This window comes from Salmo trutta, chromosome 12, assembly GCF_901001165.1.
Source record: "Salmo trutta chromosome 12, fSalTru1.1, whole genome shotgun sequence".
Taxonomy (NCBI): Eukaryota; Metazoa; Chordata; class Actinopteri; order Salmoniformes; family Salmonidae; genus Salmo; species Salmo trutta.
In genome coordinates this window covers 50,565,520-50,589,572 of record NC_042968.1, presented here as the reverse complement: position 1 = coordinate 50,589,572, position 24,053 = coordinate 50,565,520, and the positions used below count along the sequence as shown (strand labels likewise).

At 43.2% G+C, this 24,053-nt stretch overlaps 2 protein-coding genes across 4 annotated transcripts in view; one reads left to right on the top strand and one right to left on the bottom strand.

Annotated features, from left to right (window-relative positions):
- The first annotated feature begins 2,390 nt into the window (after positions 1-2,390).
- On the top strand, positions 2,391-11,071 carry LOC115203743 (uridine-cytidine kinase 1). The gene is made up of 7 exons (XM_029768691.1): positions 2,391-2,558; positions 2,835-2,994; positions 3,241-3,337; positions 9,311-9,453; positions 9,596-9,690; positions 10,133-10,181; positions 10,264-11,071. Exons 1-7 carry the CDS (start codon positions 2,472-2,474, stop codon positions 10,449-10,451), a joined length of 819 nt encoding a protein of 272 aa, XP_029624551.1. The 5' UTR covers positions 2,391-2,471; the 3' UTR covers positions 10,452-11,071.
- A 168-nt stretch (positions 11,072-11,239) lies between these two features.
- Positions 11,240-24,053, bottom strand: part of LOC115203741 (rap guanine nucleotide exchange factor 1) — a 128,322-nt gene continuing 115,508 nt past the window's right edge. For 2 of the 3 annotated variants that reach the window (XM_029768687.1, XM_029768688.1), the window contains 16 exons: positions 23,388-23,549; positions 22,918-23,016; positions 20,886-20,971; positions 20,464-20,569; positions 19,535-19,610; positions 19,060-19,144; positions 18,811-18,903; positions 18,440-18,554; positions 18,273-18,343; positions 16,996-17,080; positions 16,780-16,874; positions 14,045-14,123; positions 13,830-13,931; positions 13,578-13,675; positions 13,291-13,419; positions 11,240-12,512 (listed from right to left, as the gene is read on the bottom strand). In XM_029768687.1, coding sequence (XP_029624547.1) covers positions 12,362-12,512; positions 13,291-13,419; positions 13,578-13,675; positions 13,830-13,931; positions 14,045-14,123; positions 16,780-16,874; positions 16,996-17,080; positions 18,273-18,343; positions 18,440-18,554; positions 18,811-18,903; positions 19,060-19,144; positions 19,535-19,610; positions 20,464-20,569; positions 20,886-20,971; positions 22,918-23,016; positions 23,388-23,549 — 1,632 coding nt within the window. In that variant the 3' untranslated portion in view covers positions 11,240-12,361. Of the gene's footprint in view, positions 12,513-13,290; positions 13,420-13,577; positions 13,676-13,829; positions 13,932-14,044; positions 14,124-16,779; positions 16,875-16,995; positions 17,081-18,272; positions 18,344-18,439; positions 18,555-18,810; positions 18,904-19,059; positions 19,145-19,534; positions 19,611-20,463; positions 20,570-20,885; positions 20,972-22,917; positions 23,017-23,387; positions 23,580-24,053 lie in introns of all 3 variants that reach the window. The other variant, XM_029768686.1, reaches the window with a different exon arrangement.

The window sequence follows — 24,053 nt, the reverse complement described above, 5'->3', positions numbered from 1 at the left end:
TGTCTGTGAGTATAACAGAACTCATATGGCAGGCAAAAACCTGAGAAGATTCCAAGCAGGAAGTGGCCTGTCTGCGAATTTGTAGTCCTTTTGTTCTCTATCGAAACTACAGTATCTGAGCTGTTACGTGGCACTTTCTAAGGCTTCCATTGGCTCTCTAAAGCCTTCAGAATGCGGATTGAGGCGTCTCCTGTCTCTGGGCAGAGTATGGTAGCTCAGTTTGTCAGTGGTCTGCCTAGTGACTAAGAGATTGGAGATGCGCGTTCACGAGACCATGCTGTTTTTTCTTTTCGTCTTTGAATGAATACAGTATTGTCTGGTTGGAATATTATCGCTATTTTACAAGAAAAATACCATAAAAATGGATTTTAAACAGCGTTTGACATGCTTCTAAGTACGGTAAAGGAACATTTAGAATTTTTTGTCTCGATATGCGCTCGCGCATTACCCTTTGGATAGTGACCTGAATGCACGAACAAAACGGAGGTATTTGGGCATAAATATGGATTATTTGGAACAAAAACAACATTTCTTGTGGAAGTAGCAGTCCTGGGAGTGCATTCTGACAAAGATCAGCAAAGGTAATCCAAGTTTCTAATAGTAATTCTGAGTTTAGTGAGCCTTGAAGTTGGCGGGTGTCTGAATAGCTAGCCGTGATGGCTAAGCTATGTACTCAGAATATTGCAAAATGTGCTTTCGCCGAAAAGCTATTTTAAAATCAGACATAGCGATTGCATAAAGGAGTTCTGTATCTATAATTCTTAAAATAATTGTTATGTATTTTGTTAACGTTTATGATGAGTAATTTAGTAAATTCACCGGAAGTTTTGGGTGGGAATGCATGTTCTGAACATCACATGCCAATGTAAAAAGCTGTTTTTGGATATAAATATGAACTTGATTGAACAAAACATGCATGTATTGTATAACATAATGTCCTAGGAGTGTCAACTGATGAAGATCATCAAAGGTTAGTGCTTCTTTTAGCTGTGTTTTGGGTTTATGTGACATATGCTTGCTTGGAAAATGGCTGTGTGATTGTTTTTGGCTATGTACTCTCCTAACATAATCTAATGTTTTGCTTCGCTGTAAAGCCTTTTTGAAATCGGACAATGTGGTTAGATTAACGAGAGTCTTGTCTTTAAAATGGTGTAAAATAGTCATATGTTTGAAAAATTGAAATTTTTGCATTTTTGAGTTTTTATTTTATTTCGCACCACGTTCTTCCATTCCATCCGCTAGCGGAATGTCTAGATGCAAGAGGTTAAAAACAAAAAACAACATTGACCATTCAGTCTACCATTATATCTTTGTAGGCCTAACTTGTGTTTTGAGGTAGGTTAATAGCCTAAGCTTCTCACAAGTATATTCCTATAGTTTGTCCACACAATCAGTTTAGCCTCGATATTAAATACTTTTTCCCAAGTGGAAATTAAGAAATGTTTATAGAAATTATGGGACAACTGCAATTAGAAAGAAAAATGTATTCATTAGAAAAAAATCTAGGCACCTTGTTGGGTGCCTATTAGGGCTCCCGAGTGGCACAGCGGTCTAAGGCAAGCGGTCTCAGTGCGAGGCGTCACTACAGACACCCTGGTTCGGATCCAGGCTGTGTCACAACCGGCCGTGATGGGGAGTCCCATAGGGCACAATTGGCCTAACGTTGTCTGGGTTTGGCTGGTGTAGGCCGTCATTGTAAATAAGAATTTGTTCTTAACTGACTTGCCTAGTTAAATAAAGGTTACAGTGTAGATTCACTCCAGTTGTCAATGGTAAGCTAAAAAAAATACTCTTCAGGATGCAGGCAGTTTTGATTTGACCTCATATTTTTAGAGTTCCCAGTTATTTTGAAAGCACACACTTTGCCTGAATTTGGAATTTCAGTAGATACTGTGCTGTGTGCAGTTCCCCCCTTAGACATTTGAGTCTAAAATAGCCTACATGTACAAAACGAACACTTGAACAACTGTTGAGTGGTTGTTAATCATCATTGTGCATCACTCCACATAAGCATGGCATTTGATGATTGTTTCCATGAAAATTATATTGGGCTCCTCTTGGTGGTCTCCTGTGTGTGTGTGTGTGTGTGTGTGTGTGTGTGTGTGTGTGTGTGTGTGTGTGTGTGTGTATTGCTATCTGGGATCCTTGGGACGTCCGTCCGTCCGCCCCCCCCCCGATTTTATTTCCTCCTGCATCGATGCTTATCAGATAACCAGTAGACCTAAGCAATATAACATGATTATAACAACTGAATGGTGGCCAATTGAATGGCAACGTTACAGAATAAACACTTATTTAAAGAGTTTCAAATGAGGACTCTTATTTTGACGTTTTTACAAACATTAGTTTTGCCCCAGGAAGTGCTTGGCCGTGTTCTCGCGTATTTACAAATATGAACGGGAACACATTCTTGTTTTGGAAGGCAGCTGACTAGCAACAAAAGCGTGCTGTTTTTCGACAATTGACCCGACATGACTGCTGTCAGACCGCTCGAGATGGAGCGGCCCAGGCACCGTCCGTTTCTGATCGGTGTTAGCGGAGGAACTGCCAGCGGCAAGGTAGGTAACGTTAACTAGCTACATAATAATAGCTGTCTAGCTAGCTGTCAGGGTAGCTAGCTAGGTCGTTTCAACAATCAGTAAAGTAGCTAGCTAACGTTAGCTAGTTTTCGTTTTTCCAATGAACTGAAAGCAAACACTGAAAGCAGACACATCAGGATGTCACTTGACACCAAGCCATCTATTAAATTATTGTCTTGAAATGTGCCAGCTACTTCACTCTGCTATGGCTGTGCCCCAACCTTATCAAACTGAAATTATGTTTCTGATTTTTAGTCAACAGTATGTGCAAAAATCATGGAGTTGCTGGGCCAGAACAAGGTGGACCATCGTCAGAGGAAAGTGGCCATCATCAGCCAAGACAGCTTCTACAAAGTCTTGACACCTGACCAGAAGGCCAGGGCACTCAAGGGCCAGTACAATTTTGACCACCCAGGTACTACAGGCCTGTATGGATATTGTAATAACATAAGTATAATTGTTGTAATAACATCAGGCACTTATCACTCACTAGATTACATTAATTCAATTAATTAATGCACTTCCATCAAGCAATGGCAAATGTTCTAACTGTAGCTACAATGCGAAAACTGTAGGTTAACTTAAGTAATCATTATTATAAACATAAAATAAATGCATATCTGCATGGAAAAAGTGAATAACGTTGAAATGTTTATTACAGATGCTTTCGACAACGAGTTGATGTACCAAACCCTGAAGGATATTGTGGAGGGGACAGTGGTGGAGGTGCCGACATATGACTTTGTCACGCATTCCAGGTGAGGTAAACATTCCATATGGAAACATACCATTTCAGTTGGAAATGCCCTTCTTGAATTCAGACAGACCGGGTCAAAAAGGCCCACCCTACACATTCCAGAGCTCAGATAGTTGACTCTTGAACTAAGACATGACCTTTGACCTAAGATGTCTCTAACCCAGCTCATCTGCAAACACACCGAACAAAAATATAAATGCAACATGTAAAGTGTTGGTCCCATGTTTCATGAGCAGAAAAAAAAAAAAAAATTCATAAAGCTTATTTCTCCAAAATGTTGTGCACAAATTGGTTTACATCCCTGTTAGTGAGCATTTCTCCTTTGTCAAGATAAATAATCCACTTGACAGGTGTGGCATATCAAGAAGCTGATTAAACAGCATGATCATTACACAAGTGCACTCTAAAATGTGCCGTTTTGTCACACAACAAAATGCCACAGATGTCTCAAGTTGAGAGAGCGTGCAATTGGCATGCTGACTGCAGGAATGTCCACCAGAGCTGTTTTTTATTTATTTATTTAACTAGGCAAGTCAGTTAAGAACAAATTCTTATTTACAATGACAGCCTACCGAAAGGCAAAAGACCTCCAGTGGGGACAGGGGCTGGGATTAAAAATAAATAAATAACATATAAATATAGGACAAAACACACATCACGACAAGAGAAACAACACTACATAAAGAGAGACCTAAGATGACAACATAGCAAGGCAGCAACACAACATGGTAGCAGCACAAAGCATGGTACAAACATTGGGCACAGACATCAGCACAAAGGGCAAGAAGGTAGAGACAACAATACATCATGCAAAGCAGCCACAACTGTCAGTAAGAGTGTCCATGATTGAGTCTTTGAAGAGATGGAGATAAAACTGTCCAGGTTGAGTGTTTGTTGCAGCTTGTTCCAGTCGCTAGCTACAGCGAACTGAAAAGACGAGCGACCCAGGGATGTGTGCTTTGGGGACCTTTAACAGAATGTGACTGGCAGAACGGGTTTTGTATGTGGAGGATGAGGGCTGCAGTAGATGTCTCAGATGGGGGGGGGGGGGGGGGGGGGAGTGAGGCCTAAGAGGGTTTTATAAAGAAGCATCAACCAGTGGGTCTTGCAACGGGTATACAGAGATTACCAGTTTGCAGAGGAGTATAGAGTGCAGTGATGTGTCATATAAGGAGCATTGGTGGCAAATCTGATGGCCGAATGGTAAAGAACATCTAGCTGCTTAAGAGCACCCTTACCTGCTGATCTATAAATTATGTCTCCGTAATCTAGCATGGGTAGGATGGTCATCTGAATCAGGGTTAGTTTGGCAGCTGGGGTGAAAGAGGAGCGATTACGATAGAGGAAACCAAGTCTAGATGTAACTTTAGCCTGCAGCTTTGGTATGTTCTGAGAGAAGGACAGTGTACTGTCTAGCCATACTCCCAAGTACTTGTATGAGGTTACTACCTCAAGCTATAAACCCTCAGAGGTCGTAATCACACCTGTGGGGAGGGGCATTCTTCTTACCAAACCACATGACCTTTGTTTTGTAGGTGTTCAGAACAAGGTTAAGAGTAGAGAAAGCATTTAACACAAAATCTGGGGAGGGGCCAGCTGAGTATAAGACTAACATTTGCATATAAATGGATGAGAGAGCTTCCTACTGCCTGGGCTATGTTGTTGATGAAATTGAAAAGAGTGTGGGGCTCAGGATTGAGCCTTGGGGTACTCCCTTGGTGACAAGCAGTGGCTGAGACAGCAGATTTTCTGACTGCACTCTTTGAGAGAGGTAGTTAGCAAACCAGGCCAAAGACCCCTCAGAGATACCAATACTCCTTAGAATGGAATACACCAATACTCCCCACAAGAATGGAATGGTCTACTGTATCAAAAGCTTTGGCCAAGTCAATCAAAATAGCAACACAACATTGCTTTGAATCAAGGGCAATGGTGACATCATTGAGGACCTTTAAGGTTTCAGTGACACATCCATAACCTGAGCAGAAACCAGATTGCATATCAGAGAGAATACTATAGACATCAAGAAAGCCAGTCAGTGGATTATTGACAAGTTTTTCCAACACTTTTGATAAACAGGGCAAAATAGAAATGGGCCTATAACAGCTAGGATCAGCTTGATCTCCCCCTTTAAATAAAGGATGAACTGTGCCAGCCTTCTAAGCAATGGGAACCTCCCCAGAAAGGAGAGAGAGGTTAAAAAGATCGGAGATAGGCTTGGCGATGATAGGGGCTGCAACCTTAAGGAAGAAAGGGTCTAAACCATCTGACCCAGATGTTTTTTTGGGGTCAAGTTTCAGGAGCTCCTCTAGCACCTCGGACTCAGTGACTGCCTGCAGGGAGAAACTTTGTAGCGGGGCAGGAGAAAAAGAGGGAGAAGCATCGGGGATAGTCGCATTAGAAGGGGTGGGAGATGAGGAAATGTTGGACGGGCAAGGAGGCATGGCTGAGTCAAATAGGAATCTTGACTTAATGAAGTGGTTATTAACCTGTTGGGGCTAGGGGGCAGTATTTGCACGGCCGGATAAAAAACGTACCCGATTTAATCTGGTTACTACTCCTGCCCAGTAACTAGAATATGCATATAATTGTTTGATTTGGATAGAAAACACCCTAAAGTTTCTAAAACTGTTTGAATGGTGTCTGTGAGTATAACAGAACTCATTTGGCAGGCCAAAACCTGAGAAGATTCAAAACAGGAAGCGCTCTCTCTGACCATTTCATGGCCTTCTTGATCATCTCTAACCAAAACAGGGGATCTCTGGCATGACGTGACATTTTCTAACGCTCCCATAGGCTCTCAGAAGGCGCCAGAAAGCTGAATGGTGGCTTTGCAGGCCCTGGCTGAAAAACATTAGCGCATTTTGTAAGTGGTCGATCTGAGAACAATGAGACTGGGGGCACGTGCCCGAGCCGACACCATGTTTACTTTCTCTCTCTTTGAACGAAAACAACCACTCCCGGTCGGAATATTATCGCTTTTTTACGAGAAAAATAGCATAAAAATTTATTGTAAACAGTGGTTGACATGCTTCGAAGTACGGTAATGGAATATTTTGATTTTTTTTGTCATGAAACGTGTCGGGCGCGTCACCCTTCTTTACCCATCGGATAGTGTCTTGAACGCACGAACAAAACGCCGCTATTTGGATACAACTATGGATTATTTTGAACCAAACCAACATTTGTTATTGAAGTAGAAGTCCTGGGAGTGCATTCTGACGAAGACAGCAAAGGTAATCAAACTTTTCTAATAGTAAATCGGAGTTTGGTGAGTACCACACTTGGTGGGTGTCAAAATAGCTAGCCTGTGATGGCCGGGCTATCTACTCAGAATATTGCAAAATGTGCTTTCACCGAAAAGCTATTTTAAAATCGGACATAGCGAGTGCATAAAGGAGTTCTGTATATATAATTCTTTAAATAATTGTTATGTTTTTTGTGAACGTTTATCGTGAGTGATTTAGTAAATTCACCGGAAGTGTTCGGTGGGAATGCTAGTCACATGCTAGTCACATGCTAATGTAAAAAGCTGTTTTTTGATATAAATATGAACTTGATTGAACAAAACATGCATGTATTGTATAACATAATGTCCTAGGATTGTCATCTGATGAAGATCATCAAAGGTTAGTGCTGCATTTAGCTGTGGTTTGGGTTTATGTGACATTATATGCTAGCTTGAAAAATGGGTGTCTGATTATTTCTGGCTGGGTACTCGGCTGACATAATCTAATGTTTTGCTTTCGTTGTAAAGCCTTTTTGAAATCGGACAGTGTGGTTAGATTAATGAGTCTTGTCTTTAAAATGGTGTAAAATAGTCATATGTTTGAGAAATTGAAGTAATAGCATTTCTAAGGTATTTGAATATCGCGCCACGGGATTACACTGGCTGTTGAGTAGGTGGGACGCTTGAGGTTAAAGAGCTCAGCCATGTGCTTCTTGTCAGTAACAACCACATCATCAACATTATGGGCAGCTGTGAGGAGGGTTTATTCTCCAGGTCTTTAACCGTTTTCTAGAACTTCTTAGTGTTAGACCCACTGCTCCTTAAAGTAACTAACTTTGGCCTTCCAGATAGCCTGAGTACACTTATTTCTCATTTGCCTGAATGAGAGCCAGTCAGCCTGAGTATGCGTGTGCCGAGCCTTTCGCCAAATGTAATTGTTGAGGTGGAGTAACTCTGCAAGATCACGGTCGAACCAGGGGCTGAACCTGTTTTTAATTCTAATTTTCTTGACGGGGGCGTTTGTTAACAATATCACTGAAAATATCAATAAAGAAGGTCCAAGCGTCTTCGACAGAGGGGATCAAGCTGATTCTATACCATTTTAAAGAGGCCAGTTCATGAAGGAAGGCTTGCTCATTAAAGTTTTTTAGCAAGCGTCTATGACAAATCAGGACAGGTCGTTTCACTGAGCAGCCATTACCAACACAGGCTGTAAAACAGTGATCACTAAGGTCATTACAGAAAACACCAGACTGATACCTATCAGGATTATTTGTGAGGATAACATCTAGGAGAGTAGTCTTTTCTGCGTGTTTGGAGTCATACCTTGTGGGATTGGTAATAATCTGAGAACGATTTAGGGAGTCCCATTGCTTTAGGACTTGGGCAGGTGGTTTAAGCATGTCCCAGTTTATGTCACCTAGCAGGACAAATTCAGACTTACTGCAAGGGACCAGGAGAGAGCTTAGGGCAGGTAGGGTACAGGCTGGTGCTGATGGAGGACGATAGCACCCAACAACAGTCAACGAAGAGCTATTTGAAAGTTTAATGTTTAAAACCAGCAAATCAAATTGTTTGGGGACTGTCTTGGTGGAGACAACCGAGCACTGAAGGTGACCCTTGGTAAAGATTGCTACACCCCCACCTTTGGAAGATCTGTCTTTCTGAAAAATGTTATAACCAGAAAGGTTAACATCAGTGTTCAAAACACTCTTCCTTAACCACGTCTCAGTAATGACCAACACATCTGGACTGGAGCTGTGAACCCACACTTTCAATTGATACATTTTAGGTAATAACGTTCTAGTGTTAACGTGCAGAAAACCCAGGCTTTTACGAGAGCAGAAATCAGTGAAACATATCAGAGCACAAGTCAGAATTGGGGCTAGCAACAGTAGATGGGTCAGGGTGTACATGCACATGTCCAGATATCATCAACAGTAATACAATACATCTGTTGCCAGAATGTAATGTTAATTTCTCTACCATAAGCTGCCTCCTACATCGTTTTAGAGAATTTGGTAGTATGTCCATCTGGCCTAACAAATGCAGACCACGTGTATGGCGTCGTGTGGGCGAGCGGTTTTCTATTGTCAACAGTGTGAACAGAGTGCCCCATGGTGGGGGTGGGGTTATGCTATAGGCAGCCATAAGCTACAGACAACGAACACAATTGCATTTTATCGATTGCAATTTGAATGCAGAGATACCGTGATGAAATCCTGAGGCCCAGTCAGGCCCACTGCCGCCATCACCTCATGTTTCAGTATGATAATGCACGGCCCCATGTTGCAAGGATCTGTACACAGTTCATGGAAGCTGAAAATGTCCCAGTTCTTCCATGGCCTGTATACTCACCAGACACCAGTCACCCATTGAGGGTGTTTGGGATGCTCTGGATCGACAGCATGTTCCAGTTCCTGCCAATATCCAGCAACTTCACACTTCTTGAGGTGTATGGTGGTCACACCTACCTTTTATTTTTTTAAGGTATCTGTGACCAATGGCTGAATATCTGTGTTCCCATTCATGTGAAATCCATAGATTAGGGCCTAATGAATTTTTCAATTGACCGATTTCCATATTTGAACTGTAACTCTTTGAAATTGTTGCATGTTGCGTTTATATTTTTGTTCAGTAAACATACCAATCATACATGCATTCATGTGAAAGTTAGTCTATGTATAGATTGTGTCTTTGTGTGTACTAAATGTGTTGCTTAGTTCATGTGTGTGTGTGTTCCAGGCTGCAGGACAGGATAACAGTGTACCCGGCTGACGTGGTTCTGTTTGAAGGGATCCTGGTTTTCTACTCTCAGGAAGTGAGGGATATGTTTCACATGAAGCTCTTTGTGGACACAGACTCTGATGTCAGACTGTCTCGCAGAGGTACTACTGACACAAATTAAGAGGCTGTACCATCCATAGATTGTCATATGCACTTCCATACTGATACTTTACTCTAGCGTCTTTGATATACATACTTGTCACGTCTTGGTCCTGATCTGCTTGTTGTGGATTTTACCTGCAGTTCTGCGGGATATGAAGCGAGGCAGAGACCTGGAGCAGATCCTCACCCAGTACACCATGTTCGTTAAGCCAGCCTTCGAGGAGTTCTGTTTGCCTGTAAATGTCCAGCGCTGCAACACTCACAATACACAAACAGATAATGGACACTAATTCATTATTAATAAGCCTAATTATGGACACAATGACACATTTAACACATTGTCAGCTGATTTACATCAGTGAGACGTTTAAATGTGACTCAATTACAAGTGTGCGCAAAGCTGTCAAGGCAAAGGGTGGCTACTTTGAAGAATCTAAAATACATCATATATTTTGATTTGTTGAACATATTTTTGGTTACTACATGATTCCATATGTTATTTCATAGTTTGTCTTCACTATTATTCTACAATGTAGAAAATAGTAAAAAATAAAGAAAAACCCTTGAATGAGTAGGTGTGTCCAAACTTTTGACTGGTGCTGTATATTCTGCTCAAAGTCCAGTCTTTTCAGAGCATTAGCTACCAAAATGAGATTGATAATGGTCCTTTTTTTCCAGACCAAGAAATATGCAGATGTCATTATTCCTCGAGGAGTTGACAACATGGGTAATAATAATACTCATGACTCATGAAGAATCTCCATCCCTCTCTCCTTTCCTCTCATATTAATCTGCCTTTCTCTCCGCAGTGGCCATCAACCTCATTGTGCAGCACATCCAGGACATCTTGAATGGGGACCTCTGTAAGTGGCACCGTGGAGGAGCAGTCAACGGGCACAGCCGGGGCTTCAAGCGGGCCGCCTCGGAGCAGGGGGACCTGGCCAACTTTCCCCCAGGGAAGAGGGTCCTACTAGAGCCCAGCAGTCGCCCCCACTGAGACAGAAATCAGTGTTTACTGTCTGTCTGTCAGTCTGTCTACTATATATATATAAAATGTGTTTTGTAGTATGTATTTAGAATTGAGGGTTGATGCTTTTACTGACTAGGTCTGGGATGGGGGAGACTAGCTCCTGTAACTCACCTGCAGACTGCAGAGCATCCAGTCAGATAGGGAAGCCTTGAGAATACATCCAAGACGCATCAAAAATAATTCATTAATATATCACTGAAACAGTTAGAGCAGGTATGACACAACTCTTCTCTTTTTTAATTACTCCGTCTTCCATGTGTACATTTTTACCCTGCAGTGGTTTGACTACCTCCAGCTGACATAGGAGTGAGATGGCGGAATAAAAGCTTTTTTTAAATGTCTGTTTTGATTTTGGCTTTGTTTGTTGCTTAAAATGTGTTATATTGTATCTGAACATGTGGAAATCAGATAAGTACAATATTTATCACCTAATGTGTGCACTTCAGTGCTACGTAGGCTGTTTGCATTGTTAAATATTTGCTGGATCATCCCTTGATGCCATGGTAAATTCATGCCTTGTGAGTTTATTTTTTAAAGCATTTTCCTAATGACCATGATATTTAAGAAATAAAATATGTTCACTATCAGAGGCTTGTGGTTATTTTTTACCCTAATGTGCGAGCACAACAAGCCTCCCATTGACATCAATGCATGATAATGTAAAAGTTTCAAGTGCAGATCTCGTTGGGATTTGGCCCATAAGGAGGAAGTAAGTAGCATAGTATGACAAACGTCTTCCATTCATTAGACAGTGATGTATAGAAACTGAGCAGTTTTATTGGAGTTGGATGACACCATTATTCCAAAGGAATAATGAATAACTACAGCACACAATGGACTGACAAACACAGATCCCACCCAGACACACACCCCCTCTTTACTGGGACACGCGCCTGGTTGCCTGACAGCTCTTACTCAAACATGGCACATGATGATTGAATATGACAGCATCTTTAGTACTTCTCTTTTTGTGTGTTTAGTTTTTTGCTTAGCTTTTTTGAGTGCACATTTGTATGGCACTTCTCTTAATAGACAATCCTTTTTAAGAACAAAAGGAGCACTGTATATAATAAATCATAACCATATATGATTCATAATATTAATAATAATACACTCTTGTTACAAGTCTAGTCCCTTTGTGGTCCTCCACCTCGCCTAACCCCTCAATTTACCATTTCCAAAACCACATCCCTGCCCAGTCAATTCTGCATTGTGACAGAGTTCATGGCAGAATATAGTCCGGAATACTGAGGAAGATTCCATGGATACAAGGAAGTTCCTCTTCCTTCCATGTTTGAGGGAAGTTAAGTCAAGAGAGGGAGCAGTAGGGACTGACCCAAGGATGGCCCACACTCTGTAGGGTGAGGGAGGGAATATCTGAGCGTCTAGAGGAGCTTTCACCTCACACACTCGCTGACACACACATTTATACAATAAAATGGGAGAGGACAGGGAGCAGTCTCTTCCGTTGTTCGACATCTCCACCTCCTCTCCTTATATGAAGTTTTCCTCTTCTCCTTGGCACCAGTCTTTTTCCTCTCTCACCTCCCGTTGGTTAGGAATTTCTCTCCTGCCAACTGCAGTTCTGGGCGGAGGGAACCCAATGTAACTCCAATCATAACCCCGCCCATAATCTCCCAGTGTATCAGAGCAGCACAGAGTCACTGTAAACCATGGTAGTATTTTCCCCCCTACTAGCCTACTGTATAACCTCTGGTCTGGCCCAGCCCTAGTCAGTCTTTCTTCCCCTGTTAGTGAGGTCCAGTTGATTGTGTCCATCCATCTATCCTTTCTGTCCATCTGTAGCACAGTGGAGGTCCCTCGGCGAGCCCTGGCTGTGGTCTCGGGGCCACGCCGCACCGCTAACCTCCCCCTTCCTAAGTCTTTTCCTCGCGCTCCGTCCGCCGCCGGGTGATGTTGCGAGGCTTGATCTTCAGTGAGAGCTCCCACAACGCCTCCTCGGCCAGATGGTCGCTGAAGTCGTTGAAGAAGCAGACTATGTCGTCGTTGCGCTTCAGCTCGTAATGCCTGGGGTGGGTGGGAAAGACAGAACGAGTCGATCAAGGGGATGCCTATGTCTTTCCATGACAGACTGACCAGGTCAATTCAGATTAAAGCTATGATCCCTTATTGATGTCACTTTGTTAAATTCACTTCAATCAGTGTAGATGAAGGGGAGGATACAGGTTAAATAAGGATTTTTAAGCCTTGAGACAATTGAGACATGGATTTTGTATGTGTGCCATTCAGCTGTGCTATGTATGTGTGTCATCCCAACGCTGCTGGGTTTTTCATGTCCAACAGTTTCCTGTGTGTATCAAGAATGGTCCACCACCCAAAGGACATCCAGCCAACTTGACAAAACTGTGGGAAGCACTGGAGTCAACATGCGCCAGCATCCCTGTGGAACGCTTTCAACACCTTGTAGAGTCCATGCCCCTACGAATTGAGGCTGTTCTAAGGGCAAAAGGGGGTGCAACTCAATATTAGGAAGGTGTTCCTAGCGTTTGGTATCCTCAGTGTACATGGTCAACCCTCTGTTGTATGGGGGTTAACATGGAGGTCGTAATGTACACTGTGGATCACTGCTTACCTCGTGGGATAATTATTGTAGTCTTATTGAATTACATTAAATATAACATATTCATTTATCATAATGTGAGGTTACCACACTCTCAATCTGTTTGGAGATTTGTGGATGCTTTTCTCATGGGACAACAGTTCTACTCACACTTGTTCCCTCATATCAATGGGTCTCAATGGGACTTACCTGCTTAAATAAAGGTTAAGTAATATAAATACTCACACTTGCTGGAAGCGCCTCATACTGTCCAGGATGTTGAACTGCTGCCAGCGCTTAGAGAAGTTGACCTTCCCGTCGATTAGGTCGGGGTTCCCCAGGTGGACGAAGGTCAGGTCCTGCAGGATCAAACCGCTGGAAAAGGAGAGGAGAAGAGAGAAATGGAAGAGAGATTAGGCTAAATGTAGACAAACAGTCCTAGGAAGAATAGGCAAAACACACAACCACTTTGATTGAACATTACCTAGCTCAGTTGCACATGTACCGAAACACAGACATAAAAACAGACTTACAGGTATGGGATGCACGGAGGCTCCACGTCGGCCAGAGCCGCCCGGTACGCTCTGAAAGATGACGAGCTGTCAATCAACGTACAGTATTCCTCCAATCCCTGGGAGAGAACAAGTGTGTTACAATGTGTTATACCCATAGCACACCCCGATACCTGAGTATATTAAAGTGAGACTCCATAGAAAGAATTGAAACACGAGTATGAATATCTAGATCTCTCTATGTCAGACTTGATCCACTACTGTCTGACTCACCTCTGAGGTCTGTTTCTGCCACTCCAGCCTGCGGATGGGGGCCGAGTCCAGGGCAGACAGTATTGCCAAGTATGAGTTGAAATTGTTCAACTTCCGTAAGTGCTACATGGAAAAAAGAAAAACAGGATAAGAACAGTTGTCCAGAGAGTTAATCATCAACTAATATACTAGTTAAGAGGAAGAGCTGTGGTGGTATAAATGGCGAGATTGGTTACCTTCATGATCTTGATGAACTTGAGGAGCAGCTTCTCTCGGTCCTGGGCTTTCTCCTGCTGAATGATTAGAGAGCGCACCCTAGAGGACAAACACACAGTGTTGCATGTGAGAGAATTAGAATTAGGATCTGTCTGAAAATACTTGAAGCAGTTATAGAATCCATTGCCCTTTATGGTTGTGAGGTCTGGGGTCCGCTCACCTACCAAGAATTCACAAAATGGGACAAACACCAAATTGAGACGGCATGCAGAATTCTGCAAAAACATCCGTGTACAATGCAATACACCAAATAATGCATGCAGAGAGCAGAATTAGGCCAATACCCGTTAACTGTCAAAATCCAGAAAAGAACTGTTAAATTCTACAACCACCTAAAAGGAAGCGATTCCCAAACCTTCCATAACAGAGTCATCACCTACAGAGAAATGAACCTTGAGAAAAGTTCGCTAAGCAAGCTGGTCCTGGAGTTCTGTTCACAAACACAAACAGACCACACAGAGCCACAGGACAGCAACACAATTAGACCCAACAAAATCATGACAAAACAAAAAGATAATTTACTTGACACATTGGAAAGAATTGACCAAAAAACAGCAAACTGGAATGCTATTTGGCCCCAAACAGAGAGTACACAGTGGCAGAATACCTGACCACTGTGACTGACCCAAAATTCAGGAAAGCTTTGACAATGTAAAGACTCAGCGAGCATAGCTTTGCTATTGAGAAAGGCCGCCGTAGGCAGACCTGGCTCTCAAGAGAATACAGGTTATGTGCGCACTGCCCACAAAATGAGATGGAAACTGAATTGTACTTCCTAACCTCCTGCCAAATGTATGACCATATTAGAGACACATATTTCCCTCAGATTACACAGACCCACAAAGAATTTGAAAACAAATCAAATTTTGATAATCTCCCATATCTATTGGGTGAAATACCAGTTTGCCATCACAGCAGCAAGATGTGACCTGTTACCACAAGGGCAACCAGTGAAGAACAAACACCATTGTAAATACAACCCCTATTTATGTCTATGTATTACCCTTTTGTACTTTAACTATGTGCACATCGTTATAACACTGTACATAGTCATAATATGACATTTGTAATGTTTACTGTTCATTTTTTATTTCAGTTATTTTTATTATCTATTTCACTTGCTTTGGCAATGTAAACATACAGTACCAGTCAAAAGTTTGGACACCTAATTTTTCTTTATTCTCATTCTTTTTCATATTTTTTTTACATTGTAGAATAATAGTGAAGACATCAAAACTATGCAATAACACATATGGAATCATGAAGTAGTTCCCATATATCTGCAGCTCAACTCATCCCAAACCATCTCAATTGGGTTGAGGTCAGGTGATTGTGGAGGGTCATCTGATGCAGCACTCCATCACTCTACTTCTTGGTAAAATAGCTCTTACACAGCCTGGAGGTGTTTTTGGTCATTGTCCTGTTGAAAAACAAATGATACTAACACTAAGTGCAAACCAGATGGGATTGGGTATCGCTGAAGAATGCAGTGGTAGCCATGCTGGTTAAGTGTGCCTTGAATTCTAAATAAATCACAGACAGTGTCACCAGCAAAGCACCACCACACCTCATCCTCCATGCTTCACATTGGGAATCACACATGGGGAGATCATCTGTTCACCTACTCTGCATCTCACAACGACACAGCGGTTGGAACCAAACATCTCAAATTTGGACTCATCAGACCAAAAGACATATTTTCACCGGTCTAATCTCCATTGCTCGTGTTTCTTGGCCCAAGCAAGTCTCTTCATATTGATGTCCTTTAGTAGTGGTTTCTTTGCAGCAATTCAACCATGAAGGCCTGATTTACGCAGTCTCTTCTGAACAGTTGATGTTGAGATGTGTGTTACTTGAACTCTGTAAAGCATTTATTTGGGCTGCAATCTAAGGTGCACTTAACTAATGAACTTATCCTCTGCAGCAGAGGTAACTCTGGGTCTTCCTTTCCTGTGGCGGTCCTCATGAGAGCCAGTTTCATTATAGTGCTTGATGGTTTTTGTGACTGCACTAGAAGAAACTTTCAATGTTTTTGACATTTTCCGCATTGACCTTCATGTCTTAAAGTAATGATGGACTGTCGTTTCTATTTGCTTATTTGAGCTGTTCTTGCCATAACATGGACTTTGTCTTTTACCAAATAGGGCTATCTTCTGTATACCACCCCTACCTTGTCACAACACAACTGATTGGCTCAAAAGCATTAAGGAAAGAAATTCCACAAATTAACTTAAGGCACGCCTGTTAATTGAAATGTGCATTCCAGGTGACTACCTCATGAAGCTGGTTGAGAGAATGCCAAGAGTGTGCAAAGCTGTCATCAAGGCAAAAGGTGTCCAACTTTGAAGAATCTAAAATATATTTTGATTTGTTTAACACTTTTCTGGTTACTACATGATTTCATATGTGTTATTTCATAGTTTTGATGCCTCCACTATTATTCTACAATATAGATAATAGTAAAAATAAAGAAAAACCCTGGGAGAGTAGGTGTGTCCAAACCTTTGATTGGTACTGTATGTTTCCCATGTGAATAAAGCCCTTTGAATTGAAAGTGAGATGGTGTGTGTGTGAGAAAGAGAAAATGTGCCATTGTGAGATGTTGACTGGTCATTACAAAGCTAGGTGATTTATATGGTGGGAGTTTGGTAATGCATAGACAGGCTGTATGTATAGGCTCAGGTCCAGCTCTCACCAGTAGCTCATGTTGTTAAAGTGCTCTGTGAACTGAGTCAAATTCGGACTCTTCTCCTCATTCTGCTCCTTGGCCCAAAGCAACACCTCAGGAATCTATCAAAATTGAAAAAATAAGGAGAGGAGAGATTGAGTTAAATCCGTCACTGGAGCAGAATGTCAATCTCTCTGCAGTGAAGGTGAAGAAAAGCAGAGATAGTTAGGGGCTCTCTGGTACCTCAATTTTGTAGAACAGTTCTGCATCCAGTAGTGTGAGCTGATCGGCGATCTCATGGCTGCGGAAGTCATGCAGCGTTCCGGGCCTGGAGTAACACACACAAGTTATGTCCTTCTATCCTCGTTGGGACCTAAAATCAATTTCCATTCAAAATCCTATTTTCCCTAACCCCTTACCCTAATTCTAACCCTAACCACTAAGCTTAAAATAGACTATAAAATACAAAAGTACATGGACAACCCTTCAAATTAGTGGATTCGGCTATTTCAGCCACACCCGTTGATGACAGGTGTATAAAATCGAGCACATCGCCATGCAATCTCCATAGACAAACATTGGCAGCAGAATGGCCTTACTGAAGAGGTCAGTGACTTTCAACGTGGCACCGTCAGAGGATGCCACCTTTCCAACAAGTCAGATCGTCAAATTTCTGTCCTGCTCAACTGTAAGTGCTGTTATTGAGAAGTGGAAATGTCTAGGAGCTTGTGTGGTAGGCCACACAACAGGACTGCTGAGTGCTGAAGCGCGTAAAAATGGTCTTTCCTCGGATGCAACACTCACTACCGAGTTCCAAACTGCCTCTGGAAGCAACTTCAGCACAAGAACTGTTTGTAGGAGTAGCCGCACACAACTGAGTAGCCGCACACAAGCCTAAGATCACAATGCGCAATGCCAAGTGTCGGCTGGAGTGGTGCAAAGGCTCCTTAGTTCCAGTGAAGGGAAATCTTAACAATACACCATACAATGACATTCTAGACGATTCTGTGCTTCCAACTTTGTGGCAACAGGTCCATACAGAAATAGTTTGTTGAGATCGGTGTGGAAGAACTTGACTGGCCTGCACAGAGCCCTGAACTCAACCCCATCAAACACCTTTGGGATGAATTAGAACGCCGACTGTGAGCCAGGCCTAATCGCCCAACATCAGTGCCGACCTCACTAATGCTCTTGTGGCTGAATGGAAGGAAGTCCCCGCAGCAAGAGTGGAGGCTGTTATAGCAGAAAAGGGGGGACCAACGCCATATTAATGCCCATGATTATGCAATGAGATGTTCGACAAGCAGGTGTCCACACATACTTTTAGTCATGTAGTGTAGCTTTTGTCCTCATGGAGACATGGGAAATGTCCCCACGAGGGAGAATGTTCCTTAATCAACCCACACAAATGCTTATTGACAGAGAAAGCAAACAAATCAATAGTACAAGCAAATGCAAGACGAGGTTGCTCTAGCCCCCTCCCATACTCTCCTGACCCTTGACCCCATGTTGATCCCTACCTGGCGGACACGCCCCGGGCGGCCAACGGCTTGAGAGAGTTGGTGCAGCGTAGCAGCTTCTTCTGCTCCACCTGGACAACAATAAGTTTAGAATGACATTTTATTTTACTTACAATATATAGTATGGTGCTTTTCATTTCCAAACAAATGTCAAACAGAGAACAGACCTTGTCCAGGATGTTCTTGCGGAGCACGCGGGCCAGGCTCAGCTCGCCGTTACACACCAGCCTGAACACCAGGTCCATCAGCTGCTTCAGGATGTCCTCCGTTAACTCCACCAGACTGGGAGGAAAAGAGCAGGGGATAAGTGAGTCAACGCCTCCACATCTAGCCATCACTATCTATCACTGTAATATAGATTTGTTTAATAATGTGTCAACTCATCCTGTAAGACCGATTTGACAATAAATAAATCATTCCTTCAAAATGTCTTCAATCTGGCTACAGGCCAGAAAAACTGTTGGAGACCCTTGGGTCTTTCTTGGAGTAAAAAGCCATTTGTGTGGCTCTATGGAGAGAGAGGGTCATCCATACTCACCACAGCTCATCCACCACTCGAACTAGCACAAAGAACGTGTTCTTGCTGACCCGCTTCTTAAATGTGTCTGGACTGTGACAGAACCTGGTATATGTGCTTGGTGGTGAAGGAGAATACGTATTCTGAACTCTTTCTCCTCATAGTAAATACGCACACACACATTTTCCATTGTCTTTCCAACACACACAGTATCTAGCCATCGAGACACTCAAGGCGACCAACACATGTCCATTGGGTTTCAAAGGATATCTGTAGTGGAGCTTCTTAATGAGGTCCTCTGGGCTAATGAAGGTCCTGTATGTGGTCAGGAAGGCTTCACAGTACAACACCAGATCTGTCGGGGAGCAGAGGAGAACACCACCCCTTTAAGTCTGAGGTCCACAACTAATGATGGATCCTATGAACTTTAGAAAGCATGGAGAGAGGACATGAATAGATAGGTAATATGCCATCTCCATTCTGACAGAGAAAAATGATCTGGAAAACAGGAATGTTCAATCTATCGTGAGATATATCTATTCTATAACTGTTCACATGTCAGAGTGAAAAGGGAGAATATACTGACATCACTGTACTGTATAACAATTTAACAGACAGAAAGTGTGATCGGATCCCGTCCAGTTTGAACACACACACACACACACACACACACAGCCTGTGCCACTGACCCAGAACCACACATTCTAATGGGGGCTGCTGTCGAACGGTGATAAACGCGACCTACCTTTGCGTTCCGTCTCTGTGGCGTGGACTAACAGAATATCCCCTGACCCAGCACGCACGTCAGGACCATCATCATTCTGAGAGAGAGAATGAGAAAGAGAGATGAATAGATGTTGAAAAAGAGCGCGGGGGGTGAGGTAGAGAGAAAGAGGGTTAGGTAGAGAATTGATGAGGATTAGGGCAAAAATGCAGTCTAGCCCAAAATGCAGCTCCCCTCTCTCTGTCCATGCTCACCCTCCCTCCCTTCCAGCCCTGCACCAGCTCCACTGACGAGTGAGAGAGGGGGAGAGAGAGAAAGAGAGGGCTGGCATACGCAGGACGCAGGCTGATCACACAGGCTGATCACACAGGCTGACAGATCCCCAACAATAATACCATTGTTTACTGCTACAGCTGTCCTTTGTTGTTTAATCAGACCTCCCTTCTCTTATCCCTTTCCTCCCTCCCTTTTCTCTCTTTCCCTCCTTCCCTCTTGCTACATCTGACCTTGCAGAGTGGGGACCACCATTTCACACAAATCACACACACGCACACACACAGACTCTCCTGCCTGTCAGACTGCACCAAACAGAAAAAAGGAAAGGAAATTTTAATGGAGAAACGTGCCCTGCAGTTCCTGAGAATTTATTCTAGAGGTCAGTAGTGGACAGAGTTTTCTTTTTGGAGTTTTTTGTTTTAGCGTCTCACTAACACTATGTAACATGAATACCTGGGACCAGGCATTCTTAAAATGCTTAAAACGGATGACTAACTAGTTTTGAATAAAAGTGTCCACTAAATGGCATATATTATATTGTTATTATGAATAGAATCCCATTGAAAGAAAGTACAGTAGCCAAAGACAACCACATACTTTTCTCTATACAATGCTTAGCCAATAGACATTGGTGGTAATACTGTTAGCGCCGTAATGAATGAGGGCTATGTTACCTCTTGTTTTAGTGTAATCCTGGACATGATCTCTTTGTGGTCGATGAGAGAGAGCTCATCCACTTCCTCGTCACAAGGCGCAGAGTCTGTTGACTTCTGCCTCCTACTGACACAGACAGACAGACGGACGGACGGACGGAAGCACCATTAGATCAGTTTACCTGGATTTATATACATAGAAATAGAATGACAACCTATAATAGAATTGTTACCCATGAAAAGTGTTCCATTCAAATTGATGAATGGACTTTGTCTCTTCAAATAATTATCTCTATGCTTACATATAGAATTGGTCATTAATCAGTATCCATTTCATTCAATTGGCGTTTAATCTTCTAGGATCACCGGATCAAGTAATGACGTAACGGCTGAAGGGGAGAGTGTTTATGCAATGTGACCCTAGTGGCCACTCAATCCCTTACCTGTCCTTGTCCAGAGCCTCCTTGCTATTGGAGGAGGGCATCTGTGGAGAGGGGTCTTGAAGGACGTCGTCAGCAGAGTTGGGCTCCTGTTGGGGAAGAGTAAGCTCTGTCAAGGTAGGATGAGGAGCAGGAAACATGGAACACCAACACATCATGTACACAAACACTGTCTTCATAAAATTACTGTTGGCACAGGTAGAATGATATTAACCACTGATACAGGATCAGATCTTTGATCATCCCCCTAATGGTTACTGTTAGGATTGTGTGTAGAATGATATTAACCACTGATACAGGATCAGATCTTTGATCATCCCCTAATGGTTACTGTTAGGATTGTGTGTAGAATGATATTAACCACTGATACAGGATCAGATCTTTGATCATCCCCCTAATGGTTACTGTTAGGATTGTGTGTAGAATGATATTAACCACTGATACAGGATCAGATCTTTGATCATCCCCCTAATGGTTACTGTTAGGATTGTGTGTAGAATGATTATCCTAAATCTGTGGTTAGGACAGAAACTCAGCAAAAAAAGAAACGTCCTCTCATTGTCAACTGCATTTATTTTTAGTGTGTAAATATTGTAAATAAATGTGTAAATATTTGTATGAACATAACAAGATTCACCAACTGAGACATAAACTGAACAAGTTCCACAGACATGTGACTAACAGAAATGAAATAATGTGTCCCTGAAGAAAGGGGGGGTCAAAATCAAAAGTAACAGTCAGTATCTGGTGTGGCCACCAGCTGCATTAAGTACCGCAGTGCATCTCCTCCTCATGGACTGCACCAGATTTGCCAGTTCTTGCTGTGAGATGTTACCCCACTCTTCCACCAAGGCACCTGCAAGTTCCCGGACATTTCTGGGGGGGAATGGCCCTAGCCCTCACCCTCCGATCCAACAGGTCCCAGATGTGCTCAATGGGATTGAGATTCGGGCTCTTCGCTGGCCATGGCAGAACACTGACATTCATGTCTTGCAGGAAATCACGCACAGAACGAGCAGTATGGCTGGTGGCATTGTCATGCTGGAGGGTCATGTCAGGATGAGCCTGCAGGAAGGGTACCACATGAGGGAGGAGGATGCCTTCTCTGTAATGCACAGTGTTGAGATTGCCTGCAATGACAACAAGGTCAGTCCGATGATGCTGTGACACACCGCCCCAGACCATGACGGACCCTCCACCTCCAAAATCGATCCCGTTCCAGAGTACAGGCCTCGGTGTAACATTCATTCCTTCGACGATAAACACAAATCCGACCATCACCCCTGGTGAGACAAAACCGTGACTTGTCAGTGTAGAGCACTTTTTGCCAGGCCTGTCTGGTCCAGCGACGGTGGGTTTGTGCCCATAGACAACGTTGTTGCCGGTGATGTCTGGTGAGGACCTGCCTTACAACAGGCCTACAAGCCCTCAGTCCAACCTCTCTCAGCCTATTGCGGACAGTCTGAGAGAGGCTGATGGAAGGATTGTGCGTTCCTGGTGTAACTCGGGCAACTTGTTGTTGCCATCCTGTACCTGTCCCACAGGTGTGATGTTCGGATGTACTGATCCTGTGCAGGTGTTGTTACACGTGGTCTGCCACTGCGAGGACGATCAGTTGTCCGTCCTGTCTCCCTATAGCGCTGTCTTAGGCGTCTCTCACAGTACGGACATTGCAATTTATTGCCCTGGCCACATCTGCAGTCCTCATGCCTCCTTGCAGCATGCCTAAGGCACATTCACGCAGATGAGCAGGGACCCTGGGCATCTTTCTTTTGGTGTTTTTCAGAGTCAGTAGAAAGGCCTCTTTAGTGTCCTAAGTTTTCATAACTGTGACCGTAATTGCCTACTGTCTGTAAGCTGTTAGTGTCTTAACGACCGTTCCGCAGGTGCATGTTCATTAATTGTTTATGGTTCATTGAACAAGCATGGGAAACAGTGTTCAAACCCTTTACAATGAAGATCTGTGAAGTTATCTTTGAAAGACAGGGTCCTTCTTTTATTGCTGAGTTTATGATCTAGGTTGAGTGTTACTTACTCTGAGGCAGAGTGGCAGCTCCAGCTCCCCGTTGGCCTGGCTGGATGAGTAGAGGTTGACATACTCACCCTCGCCACCCTCGCCACCCTCGTCCACACTCTACGTGAAGAGAAGAGGGACGACCATGGAATTAAATAGAACATATTTTATCTCTATGGGGACAGCAAGCTCAGAGGTAAGATGAGGCATGGAGAAGCACTTCCACTCAACTACATTGCAATGTTTGGTGTCTACTGTACGTAACTGTCAAGAACTGGCCACCAGGTGGCACTGGTGATTAGTGGTTAGTGTGTACAGTATTTCAGTAAAACGTGTCTGTTACACATGATAGTGAATAGGAGAATACAGCGTCACAAGTTAGGATAATAAAATAGCCAAAATATAAGGTCTGGGAGTTAGGCTAAATTTGTCTGTCTGTCGGTCTGCCTGCGTGTCTGCCTTTCTGCCTGCCTGCCTGCCTGCGAGCTCACCACTGCCGAGGTATGGAGGAGAGAGTCAGTGAGAAGAGAAGTGGTCTCAGAGGAAGGAAGACAGACGGCCACAGAGCCCAATCGGTCGGCCAGGGAACCGTTGGGCCCGTCCCCGCTGCCAGCCAATAGGGTGGCATCGGCCAAGGCGACCTGGTCCGAGCTCTTCGATTGGTGGAGAGTAGGAAGGGAAACCAGGAAGGAGAAAAGAACAAGGTAAAGACAGCAGATAGAATCAGGTCAAAGCTGAAAATGAAGTGAACAGATGAACGTCTCCAGCACCTCCTACTAACTTGGACTAATGTAATTCAACATACTATAACAATGAATGGAATGATATCAATCTTTCTTTGCCTTTCACATAGCCAAGAACACACCTGAACATACAACACACCTAAAGCAATGATTTGACCATAAACACCATCAGATAAAGGTATATTTATATGTGTGTGGTCATGGTGACCAGGTGAGCAGAGCTAACCTGCTGTAAAACGTTGTGCATATCAACCCCGTCATGTTCCTGCATACATACCAGCACACAGAGCAGCCAGTACATAGATCACTGATAACACCACACACACACAGGCATGCGTGCCCCCCCCACACACACACACTAAACCTACAGCACCTAGGGTATGCAAAAGTGGAGGGAGAACGAACTATGTTTCC

What these genes read in the sequence shown, in the direction of transcription:
- LOC115203743 (XM_029768691.1), top strand. Translation starts at nt 2,472, where the DNA reads ATGACTGCTGTCAGACCGCTCGAGATGGAGCGGCCCAGGCACCGTCCG. An exon ending in TCGAGGAGTTCTGTTTGCCT is followed by an intron (nt 9,691 to 10,132) that starts GTAAATGTCCAG and finishes CTTTTTTTCCAG; the next exon opens with ACCAAGAAATATGCAGATGT. An exon ending in TCGAGGAGTTGACAACATGG is followed by an intron (nt 10,182 to 10,263) that starts GTAATAATAATA and finishes TTCTCTCCGCAG; the next exon opens with TGGCCATCAACCTCATTGTG.